This window comes from Lampetra fluviatilis, chromosome 11 (genome assembly GCF_964198595.1).
Source record: "Lampetra fluviatilis chromosome 11, kcLamFluv1.1, whole genome shotgun sequence".
Classification (NCBI taxonomy): domain Eukaryota; kingdom Metazoa; phylum Chordata; class Hyperoartia; order Petromyzontiformes; family Petromyzontidae; genus Lampetra; species Lampetra fluviatilis.
In genome coordinates this window covers 15,641,448-15,666,626 of record NC_136285.1, presented here as the reverse complement: position 1 = coordinate 15,666,626, position 25,179 = coordinate 15,641,448, and the positions used below count along the sequence as shown (strand labels likewise).

The 25,179-nt window shown below is 50.2% G+C and overlaps 1 protein-coding gene across 16 annotated transcripts in view; it reads right to left on the bottom strand.

Annotated features, from left to right (window-relative positions):
- LOC144934883 (voltage-dependent L-type calcium channel subunit alpha-1D-like) overlaps nucleotides 1-25,179 on the bottom strand; it is a 185,280-nt gene that overhangs the window by 55,871 nt on the left and 104,230 nt on the right. For 14 of the 16 annotated variants that reach the window (XM_078861139.1, XM_078861144.1, XM_078861140.1 and 11 more), the window contains exons 10-24: nucleotides 20,639-20,729; nucleotides 20,462-20,488; nucleotides 18,417-18,577; nucleotides 17,179-17,404; nucleotides 16,722-16,929; nucleotides 15,274-15,394; nucleotides 14,462-14,576; nucleotides 13,837-13,939; nucleotides 13,200-13,269; nucleotides 10,283-10,415; nucleotides 9,356-9,485; nucleotides 7,307-7,366; nucleotides 5,512-5,618; nucleotides 4,896-4,983; nucleotides 708-815 (exon numbers count right to left, since the gene is read on the bottom strand). In XM_078861139.1, the coding sequence (XP_078717265.1) occupies nucleotides 708-815; nucleotides 4,896-4,983; nucleotides 5,512-5,618; nucleotides 7,307-7,366; nucleotides 9,356-9,485; nucleotides 10,283-10,415; nucleotides 13,200-13,269; nucleotides 13,837-13,939; nucleotides 14,462-14,576; nucleotides 15,274-15,394; nucleotides 16,722-16,929; nucleotides 17,179-17,404; nucleotides 18,417-18,577; nucleotides 20,462-20,488; nucleotides 20,639-20,729 (1,748 nt within the window). The remainder of the gene's footprint in view (nucleotides 1-707; nucleotides 816-4,895; nucleotides 4,984-5,511; nucleotides 5,619-7,306; nucleotides 7,367-9,355; nucleotides 9,486-10,282; nucleotides 10,416-13,199; nucleotides 13,270-13,836; nucleotides 13,940-14,461; nucleotides 14,577-15,273; nucleotides 15,395-16,721; nucleotides 16,930-17,178; nucleotides 17,405-18,416; nucleotides 18,578-20,461; nucleotides 20,489-20,638; nucleotides 20,730-25,179) is intronic. The other 2 variants (XM_078861141.1, XM_078861143.1) reach the window with 2 other exon arrangements.

Sequence of the window (25,179 nt, the reverse complement as noted above, 5' to 3'; positions counted from 1 at the left end):
GAGGCAAGGCATCGATAAACCGCCCTTCACCGCCGAGCTATGGATGTTCATCCAGGTTATGTTCATTTCTGCTTTCCATACTCGGCGCATTGGGATCGACGGGCACAATGCGCCGCTTGACAAATGAAAATCGTCCCGTAAATTCTCGGGACGATGGCGCCGCCTCGTGGCTCTTGACCCGAAGTGCCGCGGGTTTGGTTTGCGCGCCACACGCGTGCGACTCTGCTCCCACCTCGTGGTCACATCGGGGATAGAAAACACTGCAGAAGCAACAACCTGGGTCATGCCCCCCACATTCACTCTGAATCACCCCCACAAAAATCAAACCAAAAGCAGCATATGGCTTGGTGATGCACAGGTGAAAAGCGTGCGGCCTGTGGCAGGGTGAAAGGATCTCCATGTGCTATGAGGACAAGATATTGCCCGGCTCGTCACCTCATAGACGTATATATCTACCTTTCAAGGCCACAGTGTTGTTCAACAAATGTGCTGACTATTGTTATTATTTGCGCTTGTGCGCCGCTCCCAACGCAAAAGCATCACCAAATAATTTGTCTAATTCACGAGTAGTTTTGCGAAAGCAACTTCCACGAACCGTCCTCTAACACGACGCCTCTCACGGCATCGCTGCTGTAGCACAAGTAAAAATGTCATGATGGGAAATAAAATAACGCCGCAGTTATACGCGTGTTATCAGAGCACCGCACCTTGAACAGCTGAACACCCACGCAGGCGAAGATGAACTGCAGCAGCGTCGTGACGATCATGATGTTGCCGATGGTGCGGATCGCGACGAACACGCACTGCACCACGTGCTGCGGAGACACGGGGCTGGAGTCAACGGCGCTGGGGCGGCGTGCGCCAAAGCACAGATGTGGTCAGCAGCATCACACACACAGGTGTGTGTGTGTGTGTGATGCTGCTACAGGTGTGTGTGTAGCAGCATCACACACACACACAGGTGTGATGCTGCTACAGGTGTGTGTGTGTGATGCTATGTGTGTGTGTGATGCTGTGTGTGTGGTCAGCAGCATCACACGTGGCTGTTGCGTACAACAATGCCATCGAAGCTGCCATGGAACAGCGGCGTTACTCTTGTGGCTGTGTCACTCTTCTGGCTGTGTCACTCCTCTGGCTGTGTCACTCCTCTGGCTGTGTCACTCCTCTGGCTGTGTCACTCCTCTGGCTGTGTCACTCTTCTGGCTGTGTCACTCTTCTGGCTGTGTCACTCTTCTGGCTGTGTCACTCCTCTGGCTGTGTCACTCCTCTGGCTGTGTCACTCTTCTGGGTCAGGAAGCATCAGAGATGCTTCGTTTTCTTTTCCGTATCAAAACCTCATTCACGTCAAACAATTATCGCTGCTGCTGCTGCACGGAGCACAAACTCGGCCGATGTTGAAATCCTGCTGCTGCCGTATCTGCAGATGTTCTCGCTAACCGTCAGTCAGTCATCTCCTTGTTGCTGTTCCTGTGAAATTCTTCCATCTGATTCCTCCACTCACATTGAGGACTCGATCTACCAGATTGAGTGTGTTGTTTCATCCACACTGTGATCAACCACCATACTGCAGGTCACAAGAACTCACTCATCCACCATAACCACCTCTGCCAGCAGCCGCTCAGCCCGCTATAGATGTGGGGGAATTCAACGGCCACCACACACAGTGGGGCTACTCAAAACATCGTGAAGCCGCAGCGAGACTCGGGGTATGGTCGTTGGCACAAGACACCTTCCGTATGTACGACCCTAAAGAGTTGGGCACGTTTCACGCAGCCTGATGGAACGAGGACCACAACCCAGACTCATGCTTTGTCGAAAAGGACGCCAACGGACAGCGTGAACTGCTTCACGAACAATTCGAGGCAATTTTCCAAAAAGCCAACACAGACCTGCAGTTGCTCAAATTTGACTTCTGATACCGGTCATCACTGCTGTGTGAACAGTGGCACAAAGCAGATGTCCAGAATAAACAACTCATTGAAGTATATTCTTAGGTTTTTTCGGTAAAGTCACGTAGCTAAAACATCAAAATTAATGAAAATAAAATAAAATAAAAACAAAAATCACGACGTTTCGGAGGCAACACAAGTCTCCGTCATCAGGTGGGACCGTCACAGCCGAATTAGCTGCATCAAGTGAGGCAATGATTCAAGAAGTAATCCCTTATAAGCAAGTTGAAGGGGGGAGGAGAGGGGGGGGGGGCTCATCAGAATGTGGTAGCCAATGAATGGAACGTATCGGGAGGGAGGGGGGCGGGGCTCAAAGACAGCACGGAGTTCTAAGTACAACGCATCGGGAGGGGGAGGGGGGGGCCAAAACAATGGACGACGGCTTGGACGCGGTTGCTGCTGCACACGCCAACACAATGGACAGAGAGGGGGGAGGGGAGGTCTGATACACATGATAGACAAAAGAACGAAAATGCCCATGTTTATACCAATGCTGGCTGAACAATGAAGAGAGCACTGCCAAAAAATAACTGGGGATGTTAACACTCGGTAAAGTAAAGTAAAATAGTGCCTGTCAGATAAGATGGTCCAAAAAAGTGTAATTAAGTCTTTTTTGCGTGGTTGATAACATCTTTCCAATGATTACTAAGTTTGTACCCATCATCACGGTTGAAATTATGTCTGTGTTTGTATATTTGTATGGCTTCGTGTACAAACCTTTGATGGTAGCCGGGAGGTTTGCAGAGAACCTTGGTCTCGGAAAAGACAATTTCATGAGAGCCCACCGAGTTGTAGCAATGATCGGCAACGGCAGAAGAATCAGTTCTGCCGTGTTTCAGATCTGACTTGTGCTCGCGGACACGATCAGAAACATGACGTTTCGTTTCTCCAATGTAGCAATCACCACAAATGCAACTCAATTTGTAGACTCCAGGATACTGTAAGTCAGGAACGACATCCTTCACAGATGGAATCAGATCACGGATTTTATGCACTGTACTGAATCGGACTTGGATCTTATGTTTGTTTAGAATTTTGGAGATCTTTTTGGTCACGCCTGCTATGTATGGTAACGTGATGGTTTTGGTCGGAGTTTCAAGTGGCTGTTTCTGTGTGGTGGGAGAGACAGCTTGGCGGATAGTACGGTCAGAGTATCCGTTCATCCTGAGGGCACGATGTACATGTCTTAATTCACCGGTCAGGTGGTGTTTGTCAGAAATGCCATGGGCTCTGTGGTATAGCATTTTGATGAGAGAATTCTTTTGAGATGGGTGGTGGTGGGAATCCGGTTTCAAGTAGGAATCTGTACACGAAGCCATACAAATATACAAACACAGACATAATTTCAACCGTGATGATGGGTATAAACTTAGTAATCATTGGAAAGATGTTATCAACCACGCAAAAAAGACTTAATTACACTTTTTTGGACCATCTTATCTGACAGGCACTATTTTACTTTACTTTACCGAGTGTTAACATCCCCAGTTATTTTTTGGCAGTGCTCTCTTCATTGTTCAGCCAGCATTGGTATAAACATGGGCATTTTCGTTCTTTTGTCTATCAAGTGTATCAGACCTCCCCTCCCCCCTCTCTGTCCATTGTGTTGGCGTGTGCAGCAGCAACCGCGTCCAAGCCGTAGTCCATTGTTTTGGCCCCGCTCCCTCCCCCTCCCGATGCGTTGTACTTAGCACTCCGTGCTGTCTTTGAGCCCCGCCCCCTCCCTCCCGATACGTTCCATTCATTGGCTACCACATTCTGATGAGCCCCCCCCCCCTCTCCTCCCCCCTTCAACTTGCTTATAAGGGATTACTTCTTAAATCATTGCCTCACTTGATGCAGCTAATTCGTCGTGATTTTTATTTTTATTTGATTTTATTTTCATTAATTTTGATGTTTTACCTACGTGACTTTACCGAAAAAACCTAAGAATATGATTCCTTGCAGTCACGAAAGCTTCAAATCTAGAACTCATTGAAGACCCAAACATCGCACCGCCTAGCATGGACATTTCTCCTCGAAGGAATCAGCTGCATAGAAACATCGACAGGCCGTTGTGCACATCTCCTTCATGGATGCAAACTTAGAGACACAGCGATAGCAGTGTGGTTGTGGCCATACAACCCAAACCATGGACCATAACTGTAAACCATTATAGTCTGTTCTCATTCAGTGGAAGAATGGGAAATATTAACAAACTCACTCCTGAAGGCCTCTCATGGCAAGCAGACCTGGACATTGCTAGACAGCTCCTGAACCATATTGCTGCCAAATTCAGAAATAGACGAGACTCATTCAGCCACCCATCCACTCACGACCCCACTCACTCGCTCGTTCTACCAGGCACCCAATATATTCACTCACTCTACCACTCAATCACCCACCCACACCCACCCACTCACTCACCCACTCACTACACTGCAGGTAACGACACTTCTCTTGATGCTGCTTCCCTTGCACTGATCTACTTTGTAGTTATTAAGTTTATACCGCAGTGGGGTTTGCTTGGTAGCATGGGGACCCTTTAGTTTAATGTTTGTGTTTTGGTGATTTGTTTACCTTTTTGTGCTTTTCACGACTATCGCATTTTCGTATTGTTTGTTGTTTTAACGTTCTTATCCGCCCCTACTGGACATTTGTGAAAAGAGCTTTATAACCTGATAACTCATTAGATTCATCCAGTATAAGTACATATTCTGATCTAATTCTAGATTCCCTCCTCCCATCATCGTATCTTATGATAACTTGTCTCAATAAATAAAAAATAAACTTTTATCGATTACAACTTTGATGGTGCTGTTAGTTGCTGGTTGCTTGACGATTTTGGCCTGTGCTAAGAAACCTTGTGTTTACTTCACTCACTCAGTAATTCACTCAGTCACTCACTCACTGGTGGCCAGTCACCTCCCTATGGCTCTTCTATCGCCACTACCGCTCCCAACGCACCTTGAGGCCCTTGGCACGGTTGATGGCGCGCAGTGGTCGCAGCACGCGCAGCACGCGGAGAATCTTCACCACGGAAATGGCGCTCGACCTGCGAGGAGATGCACGCAAAGACAAAGCTCCCCCGTGTAGCCTACATAAGCTGTTGGGGAAAGTGCTGCTAGTGAGTAGCACCTATGAAGGCCGGCACTGCACACGAGGGGGTGGGTGGCCAGCACCACACCCGACCGTCATTGTCTCCCCAGTGGCGATGTTTACACACCACACAGGGTACTTGTTTAAGGTTGAGTCGACCAATGGGAGGCCTAGGATCAGTTTAGGTGCATGGGTAGGTGGCCTGGGTCATCCGAATGATAGACTAACTAAAAAACAAGTATGGGAATGAAGCAAAGAAAAAATTAGGGCAAAAACAACCGCAATACAGAAGAAATTACATATCGTACCAGGTACTCATTTGAGGCTGAGTCGACCTCGGGGAGGACCAGGACTTTTTTACATAATCGTCAATGGTGTTGGCGAACTCGGGTCTCTGGGTTCGTAGTACAGCGCGCTAACCACTGCACTACTGCTGTCCACATACACAGATGTATACACACGTGCACACACACGTGCTTCTCACTGAATGCCGAAGGAGATGAGGGAGACTCCCACTACCAGCAGGTCCAAGAGGTTGAAGTAGCTGCGGCAAAACGAGCCCTTGTGCACAAACGCGCCGTAGGCCGTCATCTGAGCCATGGGGAAGTGGGTGGGGGGGGCACAGCAAGCACTGGAATCAGAGCGACATTGATGGAGATGATGGTGAGGGTGGTTGTGGTGGAAGGTGATGAGGTTAGCGGTGGTAGTGGCAGTTGCTTTTTCTGGTGAGAATTGAAAAAGCAAGTGGGTGAGCAGGTGGGTGGAAAGGTAGGTGGGTGTTCAGTTTGGTGAGTGGGTTGATCGGTAGGTGTATAGATGAGTGGGTAGGTGGGTGTGTGAAAGTTATTGGAAGGAGCGGTGGATAGACAGGCGGGTGTCTGCAACTCCCCTCTCTGAGCAACCCTTGCTGTTGGCTCCCTGCGCTGCCTCTTCTCCTCTTGCTAGTTACTAAATACGTCAGGATGCTTTTTGTCCCATGTATCCATGTCCCTCTAATTTGTTTAGCAGCTTCAGATTCAGTTGCTCAAATGAGCATCGCAGCCATTGGTGGGAATTCCGTATTCATATGGTGGGAGTGAGTCTGCTGAGAGAGCAATCTCTGCTGTCTGATGGATAGCCTCACTGAGTCTCAATACTTTCTCAGGAGGGTCCTTTCAGGCAATGTTGCCGGTGTGTATTATCCAAATTGGGTAATTTTCAGGTATTTCTTTAGCATTAGGGTGGCTGGCTAATACCAGTCACTGTGTGGTATTTCTTGAGCTATGGGAGGAAACCAGAGAACCCGGAGAAAACCTATGCAGAACAGGGAGAGAACAAATTCCACAGAGTCCGAGATCGAACCCAGGCCCTTCTAGCTGCTAGGCACAAGTGTTACCTCTGCATCACCCTGCTGCCCATGATGGTGGTGATGGTGATCATGATCGCAGTGCTGTTGGTGATGGTGATGATTAGGGTTGCTGGCTGTTGTCACAAATAAAAAAAAGCCACAAACACATTGCGTGCTGTGCAGGTGAATCCACTCGTGCTGCATGCAAATGAGGCCTAGTGCAGGCGCGACGCTGGCGATGACATCAAACACTCTCAAGCCCTCTCGTGAGCCAGCCCTAATCATCCATTTAATGAACGTTAAATTGGCGACTGTGTGGCGTGATGGGTGGGTGGGGGGCTGATGCGTTTTTTTTTTTCTAAAGCAACATCAAACGATGAGATGTATCCACATCGAGGCAGTCTCTTTGGCGTGTATTTGTCAGGCCGGGAGCGTGCGATGGGGAGGCAGGGGGTCCATCAGAGCAAGGGCGGCGCCGTATAAACCTCAGCTGTCACCACAACAATGTGAGTGATTACTTTGTGTTGTGTTTAATATAGTTTTCAACTAGGATCCATATCTAACAGAGATGGTCCTTGCCTAGAAACATCTGGCAGGTCACCAGCATTGCTTTCAGGGAGCCAGACTCTGCTAATGAGACACTGAACATCAAAACCGGTCCAGAATTTGACTGTGCTGAACCAATACTTCTGAAATAATGCACTTCTAGAAGGCCGTGCGGCAAATGGGATGTTAAAAAAACTACTTTTTTTTTTATGTACAGGGACATATATGTAAAGGTGATGAATTGTCTGTGTATAAATGTTTTTCTCCACAGCGACGTTCGTGATTATTTTGTGTTTTCGGCTTTAACCCTGAGATCAGCCAACCGCCAGCCACAGCATGGGCGACACGGCACCCAATAGCAGGAAAGAGTGAAGCCAAATGCACACATGACGCCAGGGCATGTTACCTTGAGCATGATCTCTATGGTGAAGATGGTAGTGAAGGCATAATCAAAGTAGCCCAGGATCTGCAACCACATGAGACACACATAGGCACGCATTACCACACAAAGCGGTATCAGCGGACTGTATGAATACGCGCCAGTAAACAAACCGAAGTATCAAAACATTGTGTCGAACGCCTACATTTTAGATAAATACAATGAACTAAGCATAAACAAACTGCACATACAACCCTTGGATTATGTTGCTGAATAAGAGCACTTAATTATAACCGAGTAGATTTGGTCTTTATGCCATTCTCTGTAGCGCAGAGTGAAGGAAGACGCAGTCTGCAATAGTTTCAAAGGAAGAGCTGACAGTGCTGATGTGTGTAATCTCAAGTAATTTGCGGTTAATTAAAAAAATGTTGACCATGATGCCGGCACACAATGGCCTACTCTTTTAGAATTACATTATAGGATCTTTCACATCCATTGCCAGGCGGATCGCTGGTGTTGTACTGAACGGTTATTACACGGCCATTGCTAATGAACCAGGTTGGCCAGCCACATTGAACCTCAAACCTCTGCAATGAGCGCTGAACCAGGCACTGCTGGGCCATATTTCTAGCAGCCACCGCTAAAGCATTTTCCATCTGGAACCTCGCATGCGGTATTCAAGGCCTATGGGGGGCCTGCAAATTGCGTACTCATGTTTCATTTGTTAAACACTTGCAACATCGTCAACTCGAGTATCACCAACCAAGGTCAATCCACTGGTGGATGAAGACCTCTGCAAGCTGCCGCCACCTCTTCTCTCGATTCCGTGATGCAACTATCCATCGACCCAGCAGCTGCACACCAGCTGATTTCACTGCCCCATATCACTTCTTCATTCCTCTTCCTTTCCCTGAGAGATAGTCCCAACATCCAGCAAATCTTTCTCACTTACTAAGCATGTCCTTTCAAGCATCCATTCTTCTATCTTCCACGTTGATGCAAGGCTCACATGCCCACCATTGCCTCTACTGGCTGACTCACGCCCACTGGCAGGTGGCCGGTGTGCGTCACCTCGGTCCACTGCCACTAGGGCTGCCCTTTGAACATTTTAGTTGACATGTGATCTACGGTACTTTGTAAGCACCATATTAACGCAAACATGAATATTATTACTTAAATATGGCAGCAGGTTTTGCCTGTGAGTGTGACGTGAGTACAGGCAGAGTGCGAGGTTACATCCATAAGTCTTGAAAGTGGAAATCTAAGCTAACTCGCAGAAGTAACCAGGAAATGTTCGTGTTGTATCGAGCGTGTGCACTTGCACGTGTGCGTGGGTGGGCTGTCGGGGGGGGCGGTGGCACAGTGGTTAACACACTGCGTTATTGACCCGGTGACCTGAGTTCGATTGCCGCTCACAGCCAAGATCGGTGACGCATATTTGAACCCGTCTTGGGCCTCAGCTAGGTCGACTCAACCTTAAATGACTACCTGGTGCGGGGTGCAAACATCAGCATTGGGGAGACAAAGGTGGCCGGGCGTGGTTCTGTCATGGTGCTTGCCACCCAACCCGCTCTTGCACCGTGTTGGCCCTCACAGGTGCTCGCTTACAGCACTTGCCCCAACATTCTGCGAAGGCTTCACTGGGGATCCTTTGTCTTTGTGGGGAGTGTGCTTGCCCACCACATTCCCCAGCCGTAAAAAAACGTAAGTTGTTGCGGTTGCCCGGACAACGCTGCTATTATGGGACCCTTGTTTGTTTACTGCTCTCCCAACAACCAAAGCGGAATGCGTTTTAACCAACTGCTTTTTCCGGCAGCCTTGAACCCTGAGCCAGTGCTGGGCTCTGAGCAGGGACCGTCGTTGGGCCGTCTTGAGTCGGCCCTTTGCTGTATCGTGCCGCCAGAGTGACCGCAGCGTGGTCCGTCTGTCACCCCAACCCCCACAGCCTTCCCAAGGCCTTTGCAAGGAAAGGCCCCAGTTGGGGCAGCCTAAACAAACTCACTTGACCTTGATGTAATTTATATTCATAATAAAGAATTCTGCCTTTTTTATCATGATTATACAGATAGCACCTACCTCGTTGCGGAAAGAGGTTGAGCGGATTGGGTCCTCAGCCGCAAGCGAGACGCTGCTGAGCATGATGAAGACGAGGATGAGGTTGGTGAAGATGGTGTGGTTGATGATGTGGTGACACAGGATACGGAACCTGTACAAGCCACGGTGTCAGAAGCAGAAACAGACAACAAAACGAATCCACGTTGCGGACGATGCCAAGCACGCAACTGTGACAAAACTCCAACCTTGTTAACAACTCGCGACTATTTATTTTACATTATTTAGATTTTTAAATGTATATAATTTTAAATATTACCACCTGTCTGGGTCATTCTGGAAACTTGATGTCTGGGTGACAGGAATCGATTTGTACCAAAATCTGGTATTAGTATCGCGTTGAACTTCATCACAGATAGTGTATACTTTGTATCAACCGAGGCTGACTCAGAAACATGTCCGGTTTTGGTTGGTGGAAAAGGTGGCAACTCGATTCATCCACCAGCCTCCCACTCGCTCATCTTTCAGCGACATACCTCACCCTCTCTGTCACCCACGTGCCCCCTACTAACCCTTCTTATGCCCTCGCTCCCACCTAATCACCCTGCTTCCACAACCTGACCTGACCCCCCTCTCCCCCAACTCACTCACCATCCATCAATTCCCAGGCAGGTGGCAACCCAATGGATGAAGGTGGGGAGTAGGATGCATTGGTTAGTGGGTGGATTGGTGAATGGGCAGGTGGGGAGTAAGTGGGCAATCGAACCATACACTCGCTACAGGTTGGCATGAGCTGGATGGAGAGTTGGATGGGTGCGGAAGGATGAGTCAGGGCAGGTGGGCAAGCAGATGGATGAGTGAGCAGTTGGGTGACCGGGTGGATGAGGGGACAGGTGGGCGAGCGGGCGGGCGACCGGATGGATGAGCGAGTGAGTGGGCGGGCGGGCGTACGGGTTGGTGTGGCTGAAGAGGAAGAAAGCGGAGCTCTCGGGCATGGGCACCACTTTCTCCTTGATCTGCAGCTCAGAGAGACGGCGCGGACGCGGTCCCATTGGCACTTCAGGCTCACTCTCGTCGTCATCGCCTGCGTCGTGGCGTCGCCACCGTGACAGAGACACACAGAGGCGAGCGCACATGGTCACCGTCTCCGGCTCTCCCCTCATGCAGCCCAAACGACGATGTGTGAACTTAATGTGGAGTAAGTCTTGACTTAAAGCTTTCGTGACTGCAGGAATTCATATTCGTTGGGTCTTTCGGTGAAGCCACGTAGATAGAAAAATAATAAAAACATCACGACGTTTCGATCGCAACACAAGCCAGTGAAAAGTCAGCATCCACTGTGAAGCAGATGCTGCATTTGCTTAATGCACAGCATTAACAGGATGGCCTGTGGGAATCGAACGGACCTCTGTCACTACCCCAGTGTCCATTTTTATACCACGCTTGATGATGCATTGCTTCAGTGGGGCTTTTAGTTACGTTTAATGTATCAGCAATAAGATGTGTTTTTATTGGCTGATTTAATCGCCTATTTGTCTTGTTTTATAGTGACTATAAATTGCATTTGGATAGTTAAGTGCTCTGCTAGGTCTCAGCTATCTTAATGGAACGGTCGCCATTTTCATTGAAAAAGTCAGCAGTGGAAATACCACAGTCCTATGGCCGGGGCGAGTCTATCCAGTGTGTGAACCATGTTTTGACGTCTGTGTGGTCCCATACATCCACACAAGTGCTGGGCATTGCTAATTTATGATACCAGTTTTGAGGTATGATTGGAAATTCCACATTTATATTGTGGAGATTCACCAATTCATCTGTTAATGTACCACGAACGCATGTTTGTGCTCAATTTGTCGACCAAGGACAGATGATGATGGGCCGAGTCAGCCTTCAATCAGGATTTGAATTCGCATCTTTTCGGTGGAATGGGCACTTTGGTCACAGTAACAAAAGAGTTAGGAGCAGATTTACACGTTGGCTACGAGACATAAATGCGGAGAATTTGTAAACCTCGTGACGTCTCCGACAGCGCTGCTCTGCTCAGTTTCCCCCTCACGGGGGAGCGCAGACAAATGTATCTCGAATGCCGCACTGCCACTGGAAGGCTTCCAACTTGGAGTGCGGGCCTCTGTTCGTCTTCAGACAAAGTAATGCGACCGTAATCCCAGTCTCAGCCCTGGGACCTCAACAGATTTCTTGGCAAGACAAGTGACACATGGCGCCTTTCCTTCTTGGCTAAACTCAGAGAGGGTGTCGTGACAACAGCACGCAAGCGGGTGATCGTCAGGCGGCGTCGTGGCCAGGAGCTGGTTTTTCCAATTGAACAAAACTAAACTTGTATGCTTTTATATTTGGATGTATTGTGTCATTGTCAGGTCAAAAGGTGTCAAGGTAGGGCAGTGAAAACACTTGTGCCTCACAGTAGGTAGGCCCTGGAGTTCGATTCCCGAACAGGGAAACCTTTCAGTGTGGGATTTATATGTTCTCCCCCTGTTCTGTATAGGTTTCCACTGGATTTCTCTGGTATCCTCCCATGAACAAAGGCAAAGACAACAACAACCGCCATTCGCCACTAAGTGGCGGTGACGTCACCACGACGCTTGTGCCAGGCCATGTGCACCCTGAGGCCACGTGAAGTGTCGAACGCCCGCTGGCAGGAGGTCACGGGGCAGACCCAGGTGCCACGGGTCGACTGACCGAGATGACCGAGATGACTGGCTGATGCACCACCTGTGCCCCCTACTGTGCCAACTTGCTGTGCTTTAGCCACCCGGCGCTCCGCTCGTTGTTGTGAGCGTCGCTCCTCCGCCCTCCGTTGTTGTTGGAGGGCGACTGCCTCCAACTGCCCAGTAGCGTCCTTCACGAGCCTCCTCCACTGAGGCCGATCTTGACACCGCTGGTACCAGTCATAGGCAAGTCCACTCAGCTCCACGTCCTCCTGTACCACATCACTCCATCTCTTCTCTAGCCCGTGCCGTGCCCGTTTAGCCCCCTGGATCCGGCCGAACAAAAGCTGTTTAGGCATGCGGTGGCTGGGCATGCGGGCTACATGACCCAGCCAACGCAGCCTTGCCTGCCGGAGGAGCTCACTGATGGGACTTTGCCCAGATCTTTCAAGGACTTGTGAGCTCCTCACACGATCCAGTCTGGTTAAACCCAGGATGGATCGTAGGCAGGCCAGCCTAAATGTTTCCAACCGGCGAAGATGCTCCACTAGGGGGGTCCACGTTTCGCAAGCGTAGAGAAGGGAGGGAATGACCGTGGCCGAGAAGACCTGAAGCTTCGTGCGGAGCGACAGACCAGGTAGCTTCCACACAGCGTTACGCAACCGATGAAAAGATATTGCCGCTCGACTGATTCGGAGTGAGACCTCTGCTGATAAACTGGAGCCGGTCATGAGCACACTGCCCAGGTATGGGCAGTGTGCAAAGACACACATGTATTCATAAACACAGGAAAATATAGACAAACACAAAATATCTTGTATCACCTTAACGGATTTCTGGGCAAGTGTTTTTAGCGAGCACCTATGAAGGCACACGAGGGGGTGGGTGGCCAGGTACATCGCCTTTGTCTCCCTAGTGGTGATGTTTACACACCGTACCAAGTACTCATCTGAGGCTGAGTCGAAGTAGGGGAGGCCCGGGACTGGTTAAGATAATCGTCACTGAGTAGGAATTTAACTCTTGTCGTCGGGTTTGTAACACAAAACGCTAACCGATGCACCACCACTGTCCACTGCTACACACACACAAACATAGATACAGACAAAAGACAAACATAGCGAGACACACAGAGACACATTTTGTCCCGAGGCAGCTGCCTAGGGACAGCGAGCGACGTCCGGATGCCCCGCCACGAAGCGCACCTGGGTACTCGCTGGGAGGGTATGGGTCCTTCTCCTTGTCATCCTCTCCATCTGGGTCATCCAGAGGAATCTTCCAAACAGAAACGCACACGGACTTTCGTGACTACAGGAATTCATATTTTTGGTTCTTTCGGTAAAGTCACGAACATAGAAAATACAATAAAAATAAAAAATAATTAAAAATAAAAATAATAAATTGAATATAATAAAAGCAAAAAAAAACGCGATTTTTCCATCACAACACAAGTGGTCTTCATCTGGAAACCGCTTGCTTATTTAATTTTATTATCTTTTATTTAAATTTTATTTTCTATCTACATGACTTTACCAAAAGAACCAAAAATAGAAACGCACACGTAGATACAATCAGTGATGTTAGCCGTGCATGGGAGTCAAACTCAGGGGCATCTCAGCTTTACACCCGATAAGCGACTTACATCGCATCTCGTCTGAAACATTTAAAAGGAGCACGAGCTGTCCGGGGTAAATGACACTCACACACCTCACTCACCTCACTCACCTCACTCACCTCACTCACCTCACTCACCTCACTCACCTCACTCACCTCACTCACCTCACTCACCTCACTCACCTCACTCACCTCACTCACCTCACTCACCTCACTCACCCCGCTTACCTTGGTGGTGCTGTCCGGGGTGATGGCCTTCAGCTCCATGATCTCCTCGGTTCCGTTGGCCTCCCGTGACTCCTCCTTGGGCTTCTTCTCGGGACTACCGCTTCTGGGCAGACAGTGCTCCGGTGACACCCGACACCCCCGTGCTCTCCCCCCCCTCCATGCATGCCGGGTTCTACGCACAAGCCCAGGATTTCCCATTCCAAACGCTCTCTCGTGGAGTAATCCACAGTGTGGACGCATCTTCCAGACAGCAAACCCAAATACACTCTAGCCCCATCAAGACTCTGCAGCTTGCTGTGACAGAGTTCCACACAACTACACCGTCGCCAGAATCTCAGGACTAATAAACTCTTGCCACCAACACAGATGCTGATCCCAGACCGAGCGTGTCAAACCCGGACGGCCGACAACTTTCGTAAAACAACCCTACATCTAACCGCAACCCTTATGGCAGAGGACTTTGTGTACTTGGGCCAGGTGTGGACAGGGACAGTATATACGCTTGTATGCCATACTCGCACTTTTCACAACGGTTCCTATTCCCATACCACGATGTTTCCACAGAGGGGAACCGGCAGTGAACTCGGGCTGCCAGACCAACAGGTTTCATAGTGGCCCCCCGTACCTGGCGATCTTCTTCCTCTCCTTCTCCTCCTCCGCTTCACGCTGAGCTGACGTGAGGCTCTCCGCGTCCGCCAGGTTGTCCACGGCGATAGCCAAGAACACATTGAGCAGAATGTCTGCACGCCGCGTCGCAGCGTCGCTCAGAAAAAAACACGCAATGACCTTCCTGATATTGCGGCTCAAATCTTTTTCTGCTCCTGTGGAGTCTTAACCAGAGCTCGGCTGAAGGGGCCACGCTGCCTTTTTGGCGAACCCATCATTTCATTCCCCGCATCCGTGTTTCTGCGGGCGGGCGGCGGGTTTATGAACTCGTCCCTCGGTAACGTGCCGTGCAGACTCGTTAGAGACCTGTCGCGGGTCCCCGAGCTTTGGGGATAAGTGGTGCCCATCGGAGGGATTCACCAATGGGTCCAGTCGCCTGGATAGCGATGGCCGCTTTTCGGATATTAGCGCCGACCAGCAGGCTCACGCCTTCACTGAACTGCACCGATCGATCAAAGTTCCTACTCAAGTGAGCATTGAGGCGGTGCTCATCTCCTGTTTACAACCAGTGGTGGAAATTGCACATTCCTATGGCAGGGATGAGTCTATGCATCAGACAGCCATTATTGACTTCTCCACAAAGAGTTGCTTGTTTTTTCAACTCCAGAGGTTCTGTGGCTTCCTCCCAAACATCCCAATGCTGAAAAATTCCCTGAAAATGACTCACTTGGGATTAAACACGGCAGCAACATTGTACCCAACTGCAAAAAAACCTGGCAGGATTCTCCTGAAAAGGAGTCTTGAGGCCTTCCGGGGGGTAAGGCAGGATACAGTTCCCGCAGATGAAGAGGATGATGAAGTAGATGCAGACGAGCATCCCTGGGAAGGCAGGACCCCCGTACGCCCTGATGCCATCGTACATCACAGAGTTCCAATCCTCTCCAGTGAGGATCTGCGAAGGTGAGGAGGTGGGTGAGTGACAGAAGTGGAGAGAGAGGGTGGAGGGAGGGAGGGCGGTCACTCACCAATGTGCATGCGCGCACACATACGCATAGGTGCACAATCCGCAGGGACACACACATAGATGTCCACATACAAGAATACACATATACACATATAGTTCAAGACACATATTCCCGATGTAGTCTTTAACAGGCCATTCGGGCAAGTGCTGTTCATGATCGCCTATGAAAGCCGGCACAGCACATGAGGGGGCAGTGCAGCCAGTGCCACGCCCGGCTGCCTTTGTCTCCCCAGTGCAAATTTTTACACACCGCACCAAGTACTAATTTAAGGCTGAGTCGACCCCAGGGAAGCCCAGGACCGGTTCACTACATTATACTGCTCCCCACACTCACATACACTGATACAAACGTGCACAAACACACCCAAAGACATCCACACACACATGCACTTGGAAGGAAATTCTGGCAGGCCAAAAATGTTTTCCATTCTTAAAGTTACCAATGTTTTATTTAATAACGAATCTGGCTCTATTGAAAACACAGAAAACCAAATAAATCAAGTACACCTCCAAAACCAAATCCTTCTTAAGCCTGGTTAGACCAGAAAAGAGTGATGTTAGCAAGCACCTATTAAGGTCGGCAAGGGACTTCTCTGGGTGGTGTGACCTCAGTCTTGATGTTGGTTGATGATCACACCGTGATACCACTTACAGATTTTAGGCTGAGTCAACATAGGAAATACCAGTGGCCATCATAGCTAGGAATGTAACTTAAATGCTCACACACACTCACATAAACATGCGTAGACTTCCTCACATTCACAACAACAGCTGCCATTCGCCGTCTAAGTGGTGGTGACATCACCATGGCGCTTGTGCCAGGCTCGATGCACTTTGAGGCCACGTAAAATATCGAAGGCCCGCTGGCAGGAGGCAGTCATGGGACAGACCCAGGTCCCATGGGTTGACTGACTGAGATGACTGGCAGATGCACCAACTGTGCTCTCCACTGTTGCAGCTCTCTGTGCTTTATCAACCCGGCGTTCCGCTCATTATTGTGAGCATTGCTCCTCTCTCCAACTCCCCAACAGCATCTTTCATGAACCTCCTCCACAGAGGCCAATCGTGACACTGCTCGTACCGGTCATCAGCAAGGCTACTCAGCTCCACATCCTGCTGTACCCACATCAGCCCATCTCTTCTCTGCCCGTGCTGCACCCGTTTAGCTCCCTGCATCTGACTAACCATGACACTCATCCGCTTACAGCCATTCACTCAGCCAATCACACTCACTGACCCACTCATCATCACGCACCTGGAAGACGGTGAGCAGCGCAGTGGGGAAATTGTCGAAGGACGAGCGGCGGACCTGCGTCTCGTCGAAGTTGAACTTGCCCCCGAAGAGCTGCATCCCGAGCAGCGAGAAGATGATAATGAAGAGGAAGAGCAGCAGGAGCAGCGACGCGATGGATCGCATCGAGTTGAGCAGCGATGCCACCAGGTTACTCAGAGAGTTCCAGTACCTGGGCCGGGCAAGAGGGCACAGGCAGAGTGGTAGGGTCAGGGTTAGGATGAGAGTTGAGGTTAAGATTACGGTGAGTGTTGTGTTTCGGGGTTTGGGGTAGGGAAGGTATTCGCTGTGTGTACGCCAACGCTTATCAAGAACGAATCTTTTCAGTTGCGTGCCACGCCAAGGACACGCATCCTGAGGCGCTCAGTCAGAGTGGCGTCGAGCGAGCGTCGGTGCAGGACGGCGGGCGACGGCGCTTCACCTCGTGGCCTTGAAGATCCGCAGCAGCCTGACGCATCGGAGCACGGAGATACCCAGAGGGGACATCACCTTCAGCTCGACGAGGATCGTCTCCACGATGCCGCCACATACCACGAAGCAGTCAAATCGGTTGAAGAGTGACACAAAGTAGGCCTGCAGGCCCAGGCTGTAGATCTTCACGAGCATCTCCAGGGTGAAGAGCGCCAGCAGAACCTTGTTGGCCGTGTCTGTGCACAAGCCGCAAAGGGGCCAGACACGAATAATAGCAAAACACAAGGAAGGAAACAATCATGCACATGCACGGGTTACAGATAGACTTGCCACGTCACACAACAATGTAAAGGCAATGTGTGCAGTTGCGTGCAGTGAGTGAGGCACAAGTAGTGTGTTGCCAGGATTAAGGGGGTGTGAGTGAGATGTGAGTGAGGTGTAAGCATGTGCGAGTGGTACGAGTGTTGAATGTGAGTGAGGCGCGAGCGAGGGGTGAGTGAGTGTGTGAGTGTGTGAGTGAGGGGTGAGTGTGTGAGTGAGGTGTGAGTGTGTGAGTGAGGCGTGAGTGAGGCGTCTGTGAGGTGTGAGTGTGGTGTGAGTGTGTGAGTGGTACGAGGGGTGAGTGAGTGTGTGAGTGAAGTGTGAGTGTGTGAGTGAGGTGTGAGTGTGCGAGTGGTACGAGGGGTGAGTGAGTGTGAGTGTGTGAGTGAGGTGTGAGTGAGGCGTCTGTGAGGTGTGAGTGTGGTGTGAGTGTGTGAGTGGTACGAGGGGTGAGTGAGTGTGTGAGTGAAGTGTGAGTGTGTGAGTGAGGTGTGAGTGTGTGAGTGAGGTGTGAGTGTGTGAGTGAGGCGTGAGTGAGGCGTCAGTGAGGTGTGAGTGTGGTGTGAGTGTGTGAGTGGTACGAGGGGTGAGTGAGTGTGTGAGTGAAGTGTGAGTGTGTGAGTGAGGTGTGAGTGTGCGAGTGGTACGAGGGGTGAGTGAGTGTGAGTGTGTGAGTGAGGTGTGAGTGTGCGAATGGTACGAGTGTTGAGTGCGAGTGAGGGGTGAGTGAGGCGCGAGCGAGGGGTGAGTGAGTGTGAGTGAGGCGTCAGTGAGGTGTGAGTGTGCGAGCGGTACGAGGGGTGAGTGAGTGTGAGGGTTGAGTGAGGGTTGAGTGAGGGGTGAGCGAGGGGTGAGTGAGTGTGAGTGAGGCGTCAGTGAGGGGTGAGTGAGTGTGCGCGTCGCGGTGCAGTGGCTGGCGAGCGGCACCCTGCACGTGCGTGAGCCACTGCATCTGCTGGTAGTGCTCCGAGGCGATGGTGAGCGTGTTGAGGAACACCAGCACGATCACCATCCAGTAGAACGCCGTCGACTTCACCGCCGCTCGGCACTTCCGGCGCCAGAAGCGGTTCCATCGACGCCACCGTCGGCTGTGGTTTCGGCGCGGAGGGAGGAACGTGCGTGCGTGTGCACCACACACGGAGACGGTAGTACACGAATATGAAGACGAATACAACACACGTACATACACGCATGCATACGCACGCACAGACACGCGTACCGACACGTGCACTCACACGCATACAACACGTGCACAAGCACACGCAAAGACAAAAACATGCACACAAGTGAACACATGCGCATGTGCGCATAAAAAACACACACATGCAGAAACACACACGCGCTCAAACACACACGTGCACACGCAGGCACGATGGACAGCGAGCGACGGGACAAGGGGAGTGGGCGTGAGTCAGTGGCACGGAGAGATCGCGAGCGTTGGCGGGACCGGCGAGTCACCCTCGAGAACCCACGGGGAGAGGACTCAGCCTTAAATTAGTACCTGGCGTGGTGCTGGCCTCGTGTGCCGTATTGGGCTTCGTAGGCGCTCATTAACAGCGCTTGCTCCAATGGTGTGTTAAGGCTATATGGAAATTCTTTGTCTCTGCGTTTGTGTGCAAGGAGTGAGCGGTAAGGGCTGGTGCTGGTATGTGTGTGTTGGTTGTGTGCGGAGGTGGAAAATAGGACAAGTAAAAGCATCTAACACCGCTCAAGGAGGTGACAGGTCAATATTCCCAAATTATAATTGGATAATCAGGCCTGGTGGCTCAGTGGTAGAGCGAGCAGATCGCAATCGAAAAGTTGCGAGTTTCAATTCTGGTTGGGGGTGACTGAGTCCATCATCTCTTCAGGGATGATAAAATAAGTACCACTTTGCAAAGATGCCAAAGGAATATGGAATTTCCATCACTGGCTGAGGGCTCGAGACAGGAGATGAGCACCGCATCAGTGGTCATGTGAGAAGAAACTTGCTGACTCTGACGCAGGGAGCCTCACTGCATCTCAAGATTATTTTAAGGAGGGGGCGGCAATTTCTGTGCTTCCCAATTGAGTTATTTGCGGTGTTGTTCAACATCCACTGTGATAGTGAAAAAAGCGGTGCAAAGCATTAATATGGTTAACACGCACGGCAGCATTGACCGGGGGGGCGGCCTGGCAGATTCATATGATTGGATGAAGAAGGAATCTGTGAGATTATCGCTGCGTACCGACACCGGAAATCGCTCCCGGAATGCATCGCAGCTTCTGCCAACGCCATTCGCTCGCCGTTGCGGCTACCGCTTGCGACGTTCGACCTCCGTATTTTCAGCGCCGCCACTCACGACGATCCGGCCAATCATTAGCGAGCGGCCGCGTTCATGAGTGAGCGATTGCGATCAACTCCATCAGAATCTGTATTTATCCTGGAGGAATCTGATGAGCTTTGAAGCTCTTCGTGACAGTTGTCCAGTAGGGGAGCAGGGTCAGCACCGACTATAACAAGCAACTTTGTTCGCTCCGAGTGCCAAATACCAATGAGTAAACAAAGACGTGCAGCATACTGCGTACCACAGCCTTGTCCAGACTACCAATAAATACCTTTACTTGTATGTATGTTGCATTTGTTTTCACACCGTACGTAGCCAACTGTGCTAATCGAAGGTGCAGGGGAAGGACAACAAACTAAACACAAAAAGCAGTTCGAAAGAAATGAGTTTTCATTTTAGATCACCAACTCAAAGAGGTGAGAAGATGTGGTCATTCCAACGGGCCGGTGGTGATAAGTTGGGGGTGTGGATAAGGCTGCGAGCTGCTGCACCTGCGATGCTCTGCACCCCTGTGTGAGACAACCCGTCCCGAGCGACGGGTTGTCTCTTCAGATACAGATTTGAAGCGGCCATGAACACAGAATGGCCATGAGCAGAGAAGCGATGCATGATGCCCGTCTGCTCCTTAAGAAGTGCTGCTTTTAAACGGTGGCACCATCGACTAACCTGTATTTAGACTTGGAAATTCTGTGCCTGTAAAGACATAGACAACACACCACCATGCATGAGCCACTGGGACGGGAGCACGACGACACTGCATGCTCACAGCGCAAGACGATGACGCGACGGAGGGGACGACAACGACCACCGCGGTGTTGAAGTGTGGGCTGGCGCGAGACTCACACGACCCGGGCGCAGACCGAGAGGCTCTCCAGCTCCCCGCTCCCCACGTTCTCCGTGTTGGCCGACTCCGACTCACTCGCCGGGGCGCTGGCTGTCGCACGCAAACAACAAACAGAACAAGAATCCCCGTGTAGACTCAAGAGGCAATTCGAGAAAATGTTGACACTTCGTAGGCCACGGTCCTCGAAATAATCTGGCCAGGCCATCGTGAGCGCTCATTCGCATATATACATTGTCAATGTGAAGACGCACACAAACACTTGCCATGTTTCCGGGTACCCAAGCGTGAGATAAACACATGTACACAGGCGCACACACACAAAGATCCGCGTATCGCCTTAACAGACTATTGGGGCAAGTGCTGTTAGCAAGGACCTATGAAGGCTGGCATGGCACACGGGGGGGGGGTGGGTGGCCAGCACCACGTTAAACCACCTTTGTCTCCCCAGTGGCAATATTTCAACCCCCGCACTTGATACTCATTTAAGGCTGAGTCGACATAGGGGGGGTCCAGGAACTCACGCCGCCAGGTTCGTAGTGTAGTGCACTAACCACTACCCTACCGTTCCCTGCACACACAAAGACAACGATCCCCCGAAAGCCTTTAGACTGTTGGGGCAAATGCTGCAAGAGAGCAATGCTTATTTCACTTGCTTATCCAGCAAAGCCTCGCTGAGTCTCAAGACTCTTTTTAATGAGGGTCCTGCTGAAGATTTCTCAGAAGGGGGTGACAAATGTTGCCGAGTCAATTCTACGAACTGTGTTGAGCTGAGGAGCCTGTGCTGCTGCTGCTGCTGCCCCGTGATAGGCCAGAGCGTGGCAAGCGGAGGCTGTGAGCCACGCTGCGCACAGGCCGTTAATGCAGTCATCCGATGCTGCCTCCGGGAGACGTCACCGAGGGCAATGCGAATGAGACTTTTTCAGTGATTACGCCGCGGCCCAGCAATAACGTATTCGCCGCTTGTTGCAGAGGTTCGCAGCTCCAATTTGGCAGGCCGCCATAGTTATTACTGTGGCTGTATTAACGGCAAAATACTCCACTGCTTCACTCACAAAGGACGTTAAATATTTCGGAACATCATTTGAAATTAGTAGAAGGCCACTGCATGGTGGTGCCACGGTACAAATTTGCCTAATTAGAAAAATTTAACTGAAAATTACTCAATTGGGATCACACTCAGCAGCAATCATCACCCTCTGCAGGCAGATTAATGCCCGCTTGCAGACCAGGTGGCGAGTCGCCTATTTCTGCGCAGGGACAGCTGCCACTGGGGGTGCCCTTTATAACGTGTTGAGATCAGATGCAAGTCGCCTAACTCGTGTAACGTGCTCTGAGGCGCCACCCCCGGTGTATAGCAGAGCTGCTCAATCAGAAACAAAACCGTGATCATTATGATTATATATTATTTATACCATTAAAATGTGTGTGACCATGCCATTACGTGTTTGATCCATGCGTGTCAGTCGACACCGTGGACACAAGATGTTTCATCTCAAGGGATTTCCCAGGTGAAATACTTTAATTTGAAAGAAAAAGGAGGGTCATATACCAACTCATGCTTATGTGCCAAGAATAGCTGCACACAGACACGCACGTGACATTTTAATTAAAATACCACTTATTTTTAATGCATGTCACATCTAAAAAAAAATGGACCGACTTGCTTTATCGGTGCGTCTATGCATTGCTCACCATCGGCAAAACCCATCTCACCAACGAGGTGAGGTGAGGTGATGCAGGAGAGTACGGGGGGTGGAGGCATGGCCACAGATGAATGATTTCCCTCATCACGTCTATTGCATGCCAATCATTACCATGAGTTCACTCGTCAGAGTAAAATCACAAATTACCAGTGGGGCGCGATGATGTCAAATGCCCCCACGGCTGACGGCTTAAGCGTGCCATTTTTTTAATATTTCAGATAATTAACAATCGCACGGCAGGTCAAGGTCAAGAGGTCATCATGGCCAATGGCACTGCTGCCACCATGTGCAGATGAAACTTCACATCGGACCACATTGTTTTATTTTTTAATTGCTTGCCGAGCACAGGCCCACAAGCCCACGCGTAGTGTATGTTTGCATGTTTGTATGTATGTACGTATGTTTGTATGTATGTTTGTATGTATGTTTGTATATATGTTTGTAGTTGAACTTCTGTCACGTTGTACGTTTATGTGGAGAGATAGATATGGGAAGCAGGCATCGCGCCTGCTTGGTCATCTCGCTACGGAGTCTCCCGGCTCCGTCACGAGAGTGCCGCTGCACTGCTGGGTTTGGCCAATCCTCTTGGGCATGAAGCAGTAAGGGGAAGAAATGCCACTCCAACTTCACACGAGTTTTGCTTTCCTATCTGAATGCAAACTTCTATTAACAAATAAAGCCAAAAGTCCAAGTGATTATCTGATCAAATGAGCATTGAGGCAGTTCGCATCTGTTTATAGCCCTGAGCAAGTGATGGCAATTCCACATTTCTATGGTGAGGGTGAGTTTATCCATAGGAAAATCACTGATGATTGTCCCCATAAAGTGATGTGCATTCTATTGCCCCTGAAGGGATGATGAGTTGATCCACCTGGCTGATAACTCACAGGTACACACACGCAAACACCACAGTGGTCTCAATGGAACCAGAATTATTGTTGGAAGGTCATAGAATAATAACAACAGATAACTGGTCGAACTGAGACAATCGAAGAATCTTTAAAGTTGATTGCATGAGAATGTATCCTGTGAACCAATTCAAATATTCACAGCAAAGCTCTCTGCTCCGCCTCACATTGCATTGTCGGAGTCGGCCGCCTGGAGAAGCCGTCCACCAAGGAGACGTAGCAATTAGATCAGTTCTTGGGCGGCTTGTTACATCCCAAGATCGTAACAGATGGCGGTGGCTGGGGAGACTTTCATCCATCAGTGGAATGACCATGGCTGATGATGATGATAATGATGATAGGATGAATATTTCTTCATCAACTACTTTCGATTGCTCCCTCATTCTACCTCAATTTCCCTTGCTAGTTTCTATACAATACTTATATTTCCAGCTGGCCTATGCACATATATAGCGAGAGGGAAGCTGCTCTACATTGAGTGTGGATGAAATTTCTCGACTGACCCAGAGGTCAGGGCGAGGAGAATGAGGGTTCACGGTGAAGCAGGGCACAGGGTGGCCAGCCAGGATCCGAAGGTACCCTGCGAGCCCCTTTCAGGACTGCTCCCCCCCGTCCCTACGTTCCCAGCCCCCCTAAAAAGCAAGCTTGAATATTATATATTCATGCGATCTAACCCCAAAAAACCCGTGCTATGGTTGAATGCTTATTTTGCCAACAATGCAGAGATAATTAGGAGTCTGCGGGTCCGGCCACCAATCACTGCCACAGTCACAATGACCGAATCTTTTGTCTCACATTGCACTGCAGGTCACAAAAAAACCCCTCACTAAACAAAGACCCCCCATACAGCATTCACAGACGACTGTAGGCCAGCACACACACACACAGACACTATATACCTCACTCTAAATACTGTTCACTCTGCCGCTTACAGGGCCCTAATTGAGGGGAAGTGTCTTCTTGAAAGGATCTCTTTGCAGGCGACACTAATTATATCTCACACCTCGCGCGCAGCAACACCCCCAGAGGTCACAGCCCTCACATGCTCGAGTTCATCCGACCGCCGCGTGGATTCGGCTGCCACGTGAGTGACACGCGCTCCGTCATCATGAGACGTGGTCTATCCGATGCTGGGCACAACAAGACACTTCTCCCTCACTCTCTCAATCACCCACTCAACCACCCACTCACTCAATCACCCACTCAACCACTCACCCACTCACTCACTCACCTACCCACTCACTCACCCATTCTCTCATTCGTTCTATCACCCGCTCACTCAATTACCCACCCACTCACTTAATGACCCACTCACTCACCACGCTGCAGAACAGAGGATAAGATACAAACACGACGCAGAAATGTGGCCGACCCAGGAATCGAACCCAAATACTTTTTGCTTGGAGGCGCTACAACTGTTACCACTGCACCGACCAGCCATCATAAAAGTGTACGTGGCGCGTGTATTTAAGGTAACCGCTAAAATAATGGGAACCATTTTTTTTTTTACCAGCTACCTTGAAGCAATTACCAGTCATGCAAACGAACCCATTCTGAGAGCCGTCGTGGAATCTATTCCCTCTTGCCGCTCGCTCCCATTAAGCCAACAACGACGTTTCCCAAAACGACTGTAAACAGTAGAACAACAACAACACAGCAAACGGTGGTGGCGGTGGCAGCAGAGCGTGGGCGGAGAAGGGTGGGAGGGAGGGAGTGGAGGGACGGTGACTGCTGCTGGGGGACCTTTAAGGACCCCTGCCGTGGGGGTGGGGGCCACGTGCACACGCGAGGCCTAAACGTCCCCACCAATTAAAATGCTCACGTGCCTATTCGCTGAGGAATGTCGCTACTCGCGTTATTACTCCGTTACCCGACCAGGTGGCTGCTCAGTGGCAGTGAGCGGCTTGCAGTTGGAAGGTCAAGAGTTCA